This window comes from Aotus nancymaae, unplaced genomic scaffold (genome assembly GCF_030222135.1).
Source record: "Aotus nancymaae isolate 86718 unplaced genomic scaffold, 86718_ANA_hifiasm-v0.15.2.pri h1tg000004l, whole genome shotgun sequence".
Taxonomy (NCBI): Eukaryota; Metazoa; Chordata; class Mammalia; order Primates; family Aotidae; genus Aotus; species Aotus nancymaae.
The window spans coordinates 33010309-33025442 of record NW_026988415.1 but is presented as its reverse complement, the minus strand read 5'-3'; the positions used below and the strand labels follow the sequence as shown (position 1 = coordinate 33025442).

The window sequence follows — 15134 nt, the reverse complement described above, 5'->3', positions numbered from 1 at the left end:
TGAATAGACCAATAACAAGGTCTAAAGTTGAGGCAGCAATTAAGAGCCTACCACCCAAAAAAAGCCCAGGTCCAGATGGGTTCACAGCCAAATTCTACCAGACATACAAAGAGGAGCTGGTACCATTCCTTCTGAAACTATTCCAAATAATCCAAAAAGACGGAGTCCTTCCCAAATCATTTTATGAGACCAATATCATCCTGATACCAAAACTCGGCAGAGACTCAACAAGAAAAGAAAACTACAGGCCAATATCCATGATGAACATAGATGTAAAAATCTTCAATAAAATACTGGCAAGCCGATTGCAACAGCACATCAAAAAGCTTATCCACCATGATCAAGTAGGATTCATCCCTGGGATGCAAGGCTGGTTCAACATACGCAAGTCTATAAACGTAATTCACCACATAAACAGAACCAAAGACAAAAACCACATGATTATCTCAATTGATGCAGAGAAGGCTTTGACAAAATTCAACAGCCCTTTATGGTAAAAACCATCAATAAACTAGGTATTGACGGAAGGTATTTCAAAATAATAAAAGCTATTTACGACAAACCAACAGCCAATATCATACTGAATAGGCAAAAACTGGAAGCATTCCCTTTGAAATCTGGCACTAGACAAGGATGCCCTCTCTCACCACTCCTATTCAATACAGTACTGGAAGTTCTAGCCAGAGCTATCAGGCAAGAAAAAGAAATAAAGGGTATTCAATTAGGAAAGGAGGAAGTCAAATTGTCTCTATTTGCAGATGACATGATTGTATATCTAGAAGACCCCATCGTCTCAGCCCAAAATCTCCTGAAACTGATAAGCAACTTCAGCAAAGTCTCAGGATACAAAATCATTGTGCAAAAATCACAAGCATTTCTATATGCCAATAACAGACTTAAAGAGAGCCAAATCAAGAACGAACTGCCATTCACAATTGCTACAAAGAGAATAAAATACCTAGGAATACAACTAACAAGGAACGTAAAGGACCTCTTCAAGGAGAACTACAAACCACTGCTCAACGAAATAAGAGAGGACACAAACAGATGGAGAAACATTCCATGTTCATGGTTAGGAAGAATCAATAACGTGAAAATGGCCATACTGCCCAAAGTAATTTACAGATTCAATGTATCCCCAACAAGCTATCAATGACCTTCTTCACAGAACTGGAAAAAGCCACCTTAAACTTCACATGGAACCAAAAGAGAGCCCGCATAGCCAAGTCAATTTTAAGCCAAAAGAACAAAGCCGGAGGCATCACACTACCGGACTTCAAACTATACTACAAGGCTACAGTAATCAAAACAGCATGGTACTGATACCAAAACAGAGATATAGACCAATGGAACAGAACAGAGGCCTCGGAGGCAACACAACATATCTACAACCATCCGATCTTTGACAAACCTGATAAAAACAAGCAATGGGGAAAGGATTCCCTGTTTAATAAATGGTGTTGGGAAAAATGGCTAGCCATGTGCAGAAAGCAGAAACTGGACCCCTTCCTGACACCTTACACTAAAATTAACTCCAGATGGATTAAAGACTTAAACATAAGACCTAATAGCATAAAAACCCTAGAAGAAAATCTAGGCAAAACCATTCAGGACATTGGCGTAGGCAAGGACTTCATGACCAAAACACCAAAAGCATTGGCAACAAAAGCTAAAATAGAGAAATGGAACCTAATCAAACTCCACAGCTTCTGCACGGCAAAAGAAACAGTCATTAGAGTGAATCAGCAACCAACAGAATGGGAAAAAATTTTTGCACTTTACCAATCTGACAAAGGGCTGATATCCAGAATTCACAAAGAACTAAAACAGATTTACAAGAAAAAAACAAACAAGCCCATTCAAAAGTGGCTGAAGGATATGAACAGACACTTTACAAAAGAAGACATATATGAGGCCAACAAACAGGAAAAAATGCTCATCATCACTGGTTATTAGAGAAATGCAAATCAAAACTACATTGAGATACCATCTCACGCCAGTTAGAATGGCGATCATTTAAAAATCTGGAGACAACAGATGCTGGAGAGGATGTGGAGAAATAGGAACACTTTTACACTGTTGGTGGGAGTGTAAATCAGTTCAACCATTGTGGAAGACAGTGTGGTGATTCCTCAAGGACCTAGAAATAGAAATTCCATTTGACCCAGCAATCCCATTACTGGGTATATATCCAAAGGATTATAAATCGTTCTTCTATAAGGACACATGCACACGAATGTTCATTGCAGCACAGTTTACAATAGCAAAGACCTGGAACCAACCCAAATGCCCATCGATGATAGACTAGACAGGGAAAATGTGGCACATATACACCATGGAATATTATGCAGCCATCAAAAACAATGAGTTCGTGTCCTTTGTAGGGACATGGATAAACCTGGAAATCATCATTCTCAGCAAACAGACACAAGAACAGAAAATCAAACACCGCATGTTCTCACTCATAGGTGGGTGTTGAACAATGGGAACACATGGACACAGGGAGGGGAGCACTACACACTGGGGTCTGTTGGGGGGAAATAGGGGAGGGACAGCGGGGGGTGGGGAGTTGGGGAGAGATAGCATGGGAAGAAATGTCAGATATAGGTGAAGGGGAGGAAGGCAGCAAATCACACTGCCACATATGTACCTATGCAACAATCTTGCATGTTCTTCACATGTACCCCAAAACCTAAAATGCAATAAAAAATAAATAAATAAAAATAAAAAGAATAAAAAATAAAAAAGTGATCCTTAAAAAAAAAAAATCCTAAAAAGTCTGTGAAAACCAGTTAAATAAAAGTTAAATAAAACAGGTTAAATAAAAAATAAAAATAAAAATAAAATAATAAGGACTGCTGAGTTCTCTATGGCCTGTCTTAATACATAAATTTAAAATGTAAAATTTTGTCATTTAATTGAAACATCCTGTTTTTATCGATTTATTTTGATTTTAAAAATATGTATATAAAATATCTAAATAAAGAAAATCCAAAATAGGTTCAACTAAGTTTGGAAAATTTCCCAGAAAATATTAATATATCATTTTTATCAAAGAGAACAAAAAAATTGTAAAATAAATTGTTATCCAAATTCTAGTTATTTTATCTTAAAGGCATTTCACTTTAAAAACAGTATCAAACCATGAATCTTTGTGACTTTACCACATCATATATGCCACAGGTGACTCCTAAGTTTAAGCAATTTGCCTCATTAGATGAGGTGAGAAAGTAAAAGAATGAAATCTGAAGAGTTCAAGACAAAGCAATGTACCTCCTTACAGGGCATCAGAGATGATGAACAACTTTTAAAATCTACTGACGAAGTCATTTGGAGGCAGCATAATGTAGAAAAAAGAGAAAAGTTTAAAAATCAAAGAGAGCTACATTGACACTCTAGGTACTAGTGGATACTAGCTAAGTGGTTTTAGGCATAAAACTTAGTCTTTGAACTTCACCTTCCTCACCTGAAAAAATGACGTCAATATCTATCCTGTAGGATTTTAATGAAGATTAAATGAGAAACATAAGAAAGCACATAGTACCAATCCTGGTACATGCTAGGTATTCACCAAATGTTCCTTCTTTCCTTTCTGCAGCTATAAAGCAACCTGAAGGAGCAACTGAAAAAATGTGGTAAGTGATACTCCATCATTTTATAAGATGAATGGTTCAGAAAAGATCCAAAGCACAATTATTTTAATAAAATATGGACATAAGTACCCTTAAAAGTCATAACCAGCCTGACAAAATGGAAAGTGCAATAGAACAAGAGACAGTACATCTGAGTTCCAGACATTTAAAACTCCTGGTTTCAGTATCTTTACTGGTAAAATGATATCAATACCAACTATTTCAGAGGGTCATTAAATAGCTCAAATGAAGCAATGTATGTGACGGTATAGTCCTCCTCAGTAATAATAATAGAAGTCATTATTACACTTCAGGGGGAAAAACAGTGCATATCCTACACTCGAACACTTACTATAATTTTGTGTTTAATTGAGAAATACAGACATGTGCAGTATTTACAAATTATCTAAACGTAAGAGGTAAGTGAATAAAAATTCATATTTTTTCAAGTACTCTTTCAAGTAGGAATATCTAATAATGGCTCAAGTGCTTATAAGTAACACTTCAATTTCATATGTGCTTACCTTTTTTTGTCTTCTAATGCTTCATTTTTCTGAGACTTTTCAGAACATTTTTCTTTTCCCTTATAGAAAAGAAAGTTATCATTTTAAATTGCATAGTCCACTTTTATAAGATCAAGAGAACATGCTATTAATATCTGTTCAAAGTTTTATTTACCTTAAAGAAAGATACAAATGATCCAATATGTGCATCTCCCTGTTCAGGAACTGCTATATCTTCTGTGTTGGGGTCAATAAAATCATAAACCTCCTGGTCTAGGTATAGATTAATATTTATTAGAAAATGTACGTAGTAAACTATATGCTTGACATTGCTGTCCTTAGAAAAATGTGTATTTTCTCAATATAAGAGTTGGCTAAAGACAATATAATTTTTCAAAGCCCATTTTTAATGCGGGCTGTGTACATGAAACAAAAATAGCAGGTACCATATGAATTACCTTTCTGAGAATCAGTCTTACTTCCTATTGTGTGATTGTCATTTCTTGAGGTCTGCTCTCTATTTGATTCTGAGACTTGAGAATGAAGGCTGATTGTGTCATCATCTGATGGCTAAAAGGAATAAGCAAAAAGTAAAACCAAGCATTTTCAACATATGATATGAATTATGTTGCTTCAATTTTACATATGAATTACAGAATGTTTGCTTTACATCTCCAGTTCTCAAACCCAAAATTAACATAAGGTTTACTGCTCAGCTTTAAAAATCAGCATGTCCTCCTTTTTCGGTTTTAGTCATAAAATATAAAGATCATAATTTCAAGCAAAATAAAACTCAAGTATACACAAGTGTCTCTATTTCAATGCTCTAATAAAATTGTAAAACAGAATAGATCAGCAATAGAAAATACTCACTTCTGTTGTGGATAATCGTTTCTCTCCATTATCACTTCCAATTCCAGAGTCAGGGCCATGATTTTTATTTGGATAAAAATCTTCCATACTATGGAAATAGAAATCCTAAGAGCAGTTAGAGTTTTCTTCTTAAATAGATAATGCACACTTGACCTAAAATTTTCCTAGATAATACAGAATATATACTCTTGATGTCTAAGATCCTTAATTAAGGTCTTGAGGAGAAAAATATCAGAACTCTTCCTACGAAACATTTTATTCATGCCATTCATGCAATATTGTTCCCTTCATATACTCTAAAGTGCCAATTGTTAACAATAATCTATTATTTCTCCTCAGATATTCAGAAAATCAGGCTGCCTTGTTAGAACATTATCTTGATAGAAGACCTGTTTTTGACATCGGTTTGTCAAATTTCATCACAGAGCTTTCAATTTATACGGTTTACTCTCCATTGGCTCTAAAAATATATTTCATTTGTATAAATAATGTCCATCTAATACTTAAGAGAGGATGCAAAAAAGAAGGCTACAAAGTATGGAATATGCAATCCAATACTTTCAAATTCCATTTGCTCTTGCAAATTTCTGAATTACAAAAATGCCACCTAGGAAGCAAAGTATTTTTTACTTTAATTTGCAATTTCATCACACAGTCTACAATGACCACTTATTATGTATGAAGAACTGCGCTAAATGTTTAAAAGACAATACCTTACATATGTCTTGTGAAAACTGTAGCAAATTGACAGTGGTTTCTCATTTTATATATGAGAAAACTTAAACTGGAATGGATTAAGCAATTTACCCAAGGACACACAACTTGCAGCCAGCAGTACAAATTTGATCCCCAATTATCTAGCACTAAAGTCCCTGGTCATAATCACTATGTTATAATTCCTCTCCTAAAAACAGTTTCATGCTGAAAAAAAAAGAAACTGACTTTTGTACTTTTCAGAAGTGTATCAATAAATTAAGGGAAGCACCTACCAAGTATCAGGTACTATGCTGAATGCTTAAGAGAAAATAAAGTTTTTTAAATTTGCCTTCAAAGACCTCTCAGACCAGAGGAAAAATAAATGTGTTTAACTGTTTTGAAGACTATGATGAAGGTAAATACAAAGTGGTATGAGGAAAAAAAAAGGCCAACTAATTCTCCTTGGTAAAGTTAGGAAAGGCATCACTCAAGAATGTGGCATTTTAGCTTAGTCTTGAGGATGAAGACAGGCAATAACTATTAGCATTCACTGAGTGTCTACACTGTGTTATGTACTGTGTTCAATGCACCTCATATTTTAGACCTAATTCTTACAGTCTTAAAGTTATTATTTCTTTTTACAAATAAAGATAATAAAGCTTACAAAAGTTAACTTCCCAAGGGGAAAAACTGTAACATTAACTGTTTATCATTTATTGAACTAATAATTGCCAGGCACATATTTAATTCTCACAACTGTAGAAGAGGGTACGGTTAACATTTTAGATGAGAAAACAGGCTCAGAGAAGTTAAATAACTTACACAAGGCCATAAAGAAATTAAGTGGTTGAACCACTATTAGAGCCAAAATCCATCTGACTGCACTGCACAAAATACATCCATGTATTTGTAGTAAATAACAAGGATGATAACAAACTATTTGTTGAGGGAATATAATGGGTAAGGCATTGCACTAAGTACTCTATATACATTGCTTCATTTAATCCTGACAGCACCTGTGTGATTATTTTCCTTTTTACATATAAGAAAACTAAGGACCAGAGACATTCAGACTCAAGGACATACAGTTATTAGGAGTCATAAAAGGGCTTCAAAGCCATTGTGGGAGTTCAGTCAGGGTGGTGGTAAAAATATTAAGGGAAAAATATTAGAGAAAGTTATAGAATATAGTCTCAAACCCTTTTGGAAGGCCTAAGGGTTTTTTCTATAGTTCTTGGCTGAAGTAGCCTTGTCCCCTTAGTTAAATAAATTAGAATAGAGACAAAGGAATGTGAGGAGTTTACCTAACTAACTTGTTTAGTCGTGTGGTTCTAAAATTAATCTTTGATCATTCCAGATGGCTCTCTTGGGGTGGGGAAGTTGACCAGGGATATTATACTCCAATGGTGTTTGCTTTAGGCCTCGGAACTTGTCCTTTAATCTTTAACCTCTAGTGGTGTTGACTAAGAGTTTTTGTCATTTAATGTATGCTGAATAAAGGCTAGTGGTTGCAACTGTTTCCAGCACTCTCCAGGGAGTCTGTAAGCGGCCAGGGCACCCAGTCAAACTGGCAAAGCATAATATCTGTGTGTCAGCATACTTTGTTCATTCGTCATTGAATCAGGGTCTGCAGGACAGACCCCTGCAGGTGATGATCCTGACAAGCCATATTATGTCTGACTCTAAAAGCTATTATATGTAACTACTGTAATGACTATCTATGTATAATAAAGAGTTTACAGAACAGACAAGACATAGAAGGGCATTCTAGGTGGTAAGAACCATATAGCCAAGAGCCTGAGTATGAAAGTGGAAAGCACATATAAGAATTTTCTAAGTAGTTCAATACAGGCTGTGAGTGAGAAATTAACACAACTGACAACCCACTTTATAGACCTGCACTGTTCAATACGGTAAGTAGCCAGTAGCTATATATGGCCATTCCAAATTGAGACACATTATACATGTAAAATACATACCAGATTTCAAAGATTTAATATTTTAAAAACATGTAAAATATCTCACCAATTTTTCACATTAATTACATGTTGAAATGATAATATTTTGGATATACTCAACTAAATAACATGTATTTCTTTTTACTTTTATCAAAATGGATAACAAAAAAATAAAAATTATATATGTGTCTCATATTATATTTTTATTGAATGGTCCTGCTACAGAATCTCTCCAAAATATATCTTAATTCTGCCCATTTCTTTTCATCTCCATTGTAATCACTTTATTCTAGACCCCCTGATTTCTTGGCAGTACTACAACAACTCAACTGGTCCCTGTGCTTCTATTTTTGCTTACTTCCAATCTATTCTGCTATGAGCCAAAATAGTTTTTTTTTAAAAAAAGGAACATGAGTCAAATCATGTTATTCCCCCACTTAAAACTGTCCAATGATTTCCCACTGTACTTTAAGTAAAATTCAAACTTCTGACCACATCCTACAAAGCACCCAAATGACTTGAACTCTGACTACCTCTCTAAATCAATTTGTATCACATTGTTCCCCTTCAGCTACTCTGTTTCAATCATGTTGGCCCCCTTTCAGTTGTTTGAACACACCAAGTTCCTTCCTAACTTAAGGCCATGTAATGTCATTCTTTGTGCCTAAGATGCTCTTACCTTTGCTCTTCACAGAGCTGGCTTTTATTCATTCCCTGACCACACTCTTGAAATACGTTCCTTCATAGCACTGAATACAATTTGAAATTTTGTAAGTGTGGTATTTCCTTGCTTTGTTTATTCACTGACTCCTGCTCCACTAGACTGTGAGCACCATGAGTGCCAAGACCAACATATATGACATTCAACAAAACATAACTGAATCTACCAGTAAGCATCCAACTGATATTTAAAATAAATGACTAAAACAGTACATGCCATTACTAAAAATAAATTCATATTAAAATAAATATAAAGCATATTAAGAGATTAGAATATGTCTTAATTCCAATTTTTGGAGCAATTGTTTGGCCTAATACAATTCATAATATTAAACAAAATAATCTTTAAGAACTAAATCTAATGTTTAGATACTTAATTCTACTTACAAAATAAAAATATTCAAGCAAAAGTCCTATTTGGGAATTCAAGAACTTGTGCTGTCAACAATAGTACTTACTATATTGCCATTCAAAGCAATCTAAAATTTATCACATATGCAATGACGAATCTTCAAATATTTTAGGCAAGGGCATGGTCTAGCTTTCTGTAGTCTCACCCTATTCCAGGTTATTTTCTAAACTACTACATGGATTTACACTTTCATAAAATCTTTCAGACCAATCTACATCTTGAAAGGATGAATTAAAAACAGAATATTGAATCTACCATCTCAAAATCTCATGGGAATCAAACCACTGAAATCATAAAGAATATCAAAGATGTTCATCAGATTATATCAAAGATGATATTATGATATATCATCTTTGATCCAGACATAAAGACTATGATGAAAGGGAAAATGTACTCCCCAAAAGTCTTGCTCTTCCATCATCTCTGTTCAAAGTCAAATTTTACTTGTTGTAACAAATGTACAATACAGTGATCACAAAAGTAAATTAATACTCATCACATGCTGAGAAATTAGTGTTTCTGTACTATAATGTCAAACATTTACATTTTTACTACTAAAACTTAAATAATTGAGAAAATGTCAAAATTATTCTAGTATCCTAGAACTTCATTCTATGATGGTGATATTTAGCTTCAGCCAATTATTGATTTTCATGCTGAACCAATCAGCCTAAATATATTCAGAACACTCAAGATTAATAAGTATATTTTATAACAAGAGAAGACAGCAATCATCAAATGAAACTGTAAGAATCTTACATTACCTGTCTGTGAGAGGCTGGGAGGGCATTCGTTTACTCAGTGATGGAAGATCCAAGGAATCTGGTTTCTTATCCATCCTGCAACATGCTTGAATATTTAAGTATTTAAATATGTGCACCTTACCCTTTAAGCATATCTGTGAATAAAAAATAAAGGCAATTTAACTATATACTTCCAAATATAAATGATGTCTATCATTTTCAACTAGTCAATTGTCTCAAATTACACTGAGACATCACAATCTTGATTGATACTTTGCATATTTAAATAATTTGTACTTCTGACACCAGGTGGAAAAATCTGACAACACTGATACCAGTTAAAATTCTATTGCCATCTCTGTTCTTATTTTAAAAAGTTAAATTCGGTATTTCACTGGAATTTTGTTGTTAAAAGCAGAATGTACAAACTATTAAACAATATAAAGTTTACAACTCATAAAAGTGTTCTTTATTCGAAAAACTGAAAAGAAATATAATAATTGGAATGGTAAGAAAAGAATAAATAATCTATGGAATTATTTTCTTTTTTTCTTTTTTTTCCTGTTTTTGAGACAGTCTCGCCCTGTTGCCCAGACTGGAGTACAATGGCACAATCTCGGCTCACTGCAACCTCCACCTCCTGGGTTCAAGCAATTCTCCTACCTCAGCCTCCTGAGTAGCTGGGATTACAGGTGTACGCCACCACACTCAGCTAATTTTTTGTCTTCTTTAAAGTAATCTCATCAAGAAGTTTGGCATAAACACTGGAAAAAGGCTAATATTAAAAAATGTAAATATAGGAAAAACGAATTTCTTAAAAGATAGGCTCATAAGATTAAAATAATAAAACAATGGTCAATTCAACTAGAATAGTATCCTAGAAATTACTTTCATTGGCTATAGAGACAATGAATAATGAGGAATAAAATACTATGTGAACAAAGATATGCTGTGTAAAAACACTATAAATGAGAGGTAAGAAAACTGTAAGTTAGCTTTACCAAGGTTAATTACAGTCACTGAGTGACAGCAAATAAATATTTCCCGAAATTCTAATAAAAAATATAACATTTTATGGGTTCACATAAGCTTACCTCATGTGTAAAAAATCAACAAAGAAAACCATAAGACAAGAACATTAAAAAGTAATTATCATTCCAGGTCAAAAGGAAGAATGTTTCTTAGATAATTCTAACAGATACTAGGTCTGTCTTGACCACTGAAAAATTTCATTTAAAAGGAAAATTAAAACTTTTGAGCTATTAGAATAGAAATATATTAATTACCAATTAAATGTGCTAAATATCATAATTCATTTTCTATTACAAATTATTATTAAATATTATCAACTAAAATGTACTAAAATTAAAATGTCTGAGATAGTATCCTATTATATGTCCAAGCCAAACAAAAATTTATCTTAATTACCAAATTAAGATCTGGTAAATCATTCCCTTTTGTATATTTTAACTTTTTATCATAGTACTTCACATACACAGTTTTTAAAACTCAAAAGTAATTACAAAGCTGACAAGACATCATCTTCCATTCTACTTCTCTCTCTTTTTTTCTTTGGAAAACAGTGTCTCATTCTGTTGCCCAGGCTGGGGTGCAGTGGTGCAAACATGGCTCACTGCAGACTTGACATCTTGGGCTCAAGTGATCCTCCAGGATTAGCTGGGATGGGATGATAGGCATGCACCACCATGCCCGGCTAATCTTTTTTATATTTTGCAGAGGCAGGGTCCCACTATGTTGCGCAGGCTGTTCTTGAACTCTTAGGTTCAAGGGATCCTCCCACCTCTGCCTCCCAAAGTGCTGGGATTACAGGCACGAACCACAGTGCCCGGCCCATTCTACTTCTTTCAATCTCTAAGATCGAATTCCCACTTTAAACTCTTTTACTTGAATTTCTGCTATTTGCCTTCATATCTATAAATAACATACTTCTACTGCTATTTGCTTTAAATTTTTCAATTGTAGACTCATTGGAGTCTCACTAAGGAAGATGAGAACTTGGATTTCTTATATTATGCACACCACCACCACCATCCCAGCCTCCCCACTTCCTATCAATTCACATAAAATACTTCTCTCTGCAGAAGCATAACATAGTGATTAAATGGATGGACTCTGGAGTCACGCTGCCTTAGGTTGAATCCTGGCTCTAACCCATGCTAGCAATGGGACCTTGAACAAGTCATTTAGCTCTTATGCCTGTTTCCTTATATGTAAAATGAGGGTAATGACAGTACATGTTTTACAGGGTTAATATAAGAATTAAATGAGTTGAATATATGTAAGGCATTTTCAACAGTGTCTGTAACACAGTAAGTACTATATAAATGTCTGCTTTTATAGCTATGTCCCAATTTTTCACTAAATCGAAATCCAGTATTTACATTATTATGACCAAGAAAATATTCACAGATAAACTCCACAGAGTAATAGGATTACATTTCCTTTCTCTATAAGTTTTTGTTTTTTCTAAAGTAATTTATGGCCCCATTTTTTCCTTTGGAAAATTTTCTATATGCCTATTATAAATTCATTCTTGACTTTGACAGATCTATAAAACATCTCTCCATGTGGACAAACACATTAAGTCCTCTCTTTCTTTCTATTTCTTTCCTTCCTTCCTTCCTTTCTTTCTCTCTCTTTTGAAAAATGTTCTATATGCATTTCTTTTTTTTTTTTTTTTTTGAGATGGAGTTTCGCTCGTTACCCAGGCTGGAGTGCAATGGCGCGATCTCGGCTCACCGCAACCTCCGCCTCCTGGGTTCAGGCAATTCTCCTGCCTCAGCCTCCTGAGTAGCTGGGATTACAGGCACGCGCCACCATGCCCAGCTAATTTTTTGTATTTTTAGTAGAGACGGGGTTTCACCATGTTGACCAGGATGGTCTCGATCTCTTGACCTCGTGATCCACCCGCCTCGGCCTCCCAAATTGCTGGGATTACAGGCGTGAGCCACCGCGCCCGGCCTTCTATATGCCTATTATAAACTCATCTTGACTTTGACAGAACTATAAAACATCTCTCCATGTGAACAAACACATCAAGTCCCTCCCTCCCTCCCTCTTTTCCTTCTTTCCCTCCCTCCCTCCTGTCTCTCTCTCTCTTTTTGTTCTTTCTTTCTTTCTTCCTTTTTTATTTTTACAACTCCTGTACTCCAAACTACTGACTGCTGCTTACTAGGCCTATGCATATCTGTCAGTCTCAGACATGATGAATTCCTTTTTTAGTTTACTCCCTCACTTTGGTATATTACACCCTCTGCTAGCATCCTAAGAAAGGGTACATGGGAGTTAAAATTTCTAAGACCTTGCATGTTTGAAACCTTTCTCTACCTCACATTTGATAATAGTTTGAGTGTAGAATGTTGAAAATATTCTCTTCGTCCTCAAAGGTATCATTCCAACATCTGGCAGCTTCCATGGCTGCTGCTAGAAAGTCATTCTGATTAGCACTCCTATGAATATGCTCCATTTTTCCTCTTTATTTTTTTCCTCCAGCTTCATTAAAGTATGAGTGACAAATAAAAATTGTTTATATTTAAGATGTACAATGTGATGCTTTGATATACAGTTGACCCTTGAACAACACAAATTTGAACCATGCAGGTCCATTATACATGGATTTTCTTCCATTTCTGCCACTCCTGAGATAGCTAGACCAACCGCTCCTTTTCCTCCTCTTCAGCCCTGTTCAAGGTGAAGACCTTGGGATTTTTATGATGATTGACTTCCACTTAGCAAATAGTAAATATATTTTCTCTTCCTTAGGATTTTCTTAATAACATTTGCTTTTCTCTAGCTTACTTGATTGTAAGAATACAGTAAATAACATGTAACATACAAAATATGTGTTAGGCAGCTGTTTATGTTATCGATAAGGCTTCCAGTCAACAGTAGACTACTAGTAGGTAAGTTTTTTGTGAGTCCAAAGTTATACATGGATTTTTATGGTATGTGGGAGTCAATGCCCCTAACCCCCACATTGTTCAAGGATCAGCTGTAGTATACATTGTGAAATGATTGCCACAGTCAAGCTAATTAACAAGCCCATCACCTCATATAGTTACCTTGTTTGTATGTGTCGTGAGAACACTTCAGTTCAATTATCTGAACAAATTTCTAGTATACAATACAATATTATTGACTATTATCATCATGCTATATAATAGGTCTCCAGTACTTATTCATCTTATAACTGAAGGATGGTATCATTTAAAATCTCCCCTTTATCCCACCCCCCAGCCCCTGATAACCACCATTCTACTCTCTGTCACTATGAGTTCAACTTTTTATTTTATTTTATTTTATTTATTTTTTTTTTTTTTGAGACGGAGTTTCGCTCTTGTTACCCAGGCTGGAGTGCAATGGCGCGATCTCGGCTCACCGCAACCTCCGCCTCCTGGGTTCAGGCAATTCTCCTGCCTCAGCCTCCTGAGTAGCTGGGATTACAGGCATGCGCCACCATGCCCAGCTAATTTTTTGTATTAGTAGAGAAGGGGTTTCACCATGTTGACCAGGATGGTCTCGATCTCTTGACCTCGTGATCCGCCCGCCTCGGCCTCCCAAAGTGCTGGGATTACAGGCTTGAGCCACCGCGCCCGGCCCTATTTTTTTTTTTTAAGAATCTACATATACGTCAGATCGTGCAGCATTTATCTTTCTGTGTCTGGTTTATTTCAGTTAGCATAATGTTCTCAAGTTTCATCCATGTTGTTGCAAATGACAGGATTTCCTTCTTTTCCTAAGGCTAAATAATATTGCATTACACACAGACACATCCCCCACAGCCCCTCAACACACACTACATTTTCTTTATTCATTTATCTGTTGACAGACATATAGGTTGTTTCCATATCTTGACTGTAATGAATAATCCAATGAACATGGGAGTGCAGATTATTTCTTTAAGATCCTCATTCCATTTCGTTTGGATATTGTAATTTGTAAGGAATGTATACTTGGTCTTGCTCCCGTTTCCTACACACAGCTCCTAAAACTCATACAATCTCTTAAGTGATAAGTATCCTTTTGTACACTAATAAATGACTGGTGGCTGGGAGCTCCTGGATAGCCACAGGATAGGGGCCTGATTGCCAGGAAAACCAACCATGGGATAAGAGAGTTGAAACTCTCAATCCTACCTCTCTCACCTCCAGGAACCAGAGAAGGGCTGAAAGTTGAGTTGATCACCAATGATCAATGATGTAACCAATCATGCCTCCTCAATGAAGCCTCCATAAAAACCAAAAGGACAGGGTTCGGAAAGCTTACAAATTGCTAAACACGTGGAGATGCCTGCAAGGTGGCGTGACCAAAGAGGGCATGGAAGCTTCGTTGAGTCTCAGAAAACAATACACCAAAATGAAAGCCTCAGAAGCGGCCTCAGAGGCAAAGTTTTTCTCTGACTTTCTCCAGACCCCCTGTCTCTCATCTACTCATTCTCACCAGGGGCAAGTCATGGAAACTAGAATTTCTCTTCCCCAAGGCCAGTCATAGGCACTAGAACCCCCTTTCTTCCAAAGCAAGCCATAAAGCCTAAAAATATTACTCTAAGCTTCTCTTACCTTTCTGTGTAACCACTG

The 15134-nt window shown here is 35.5% G+C and overlaps 1 protein-coding gene across 2 annotated transcripts in view; it reads right to left on the bottom strand.

The window, feature by feature from the left end:
- LRCH2 (leucine rich repeats and calponin homology domain containing 2) overlaps positions 1–15134 on the bottom strand; it is a 111502-nt gene that overhangs the window by 49720 nt on the left and 46648 nt on the right. For both annotated transcript variants that reach the window (XM_012451783.3, XM_012451784.3), the window contains exons 6-10: positions 9559–9692; positions 5009–5096; positions 4594–4705; positions 4311–4408; positions 4157–4215 (exon numbers count right to left, since the gene is read on the bottom strand). In XM_012451783.3, the coding sequence (XP_012307206.1) occupies positions 4157–4215; positions 4311–4408; positions 4594–4705; positions 5009–5096; positions 9559–9692 (491 nt within the window). The remainder of the gene's footprint in view (positions 1–4156; positions 4216–4310; positions 4409–4593; positions 4706–5008; positions 5097–9558; positions 9693–15134) is intronic.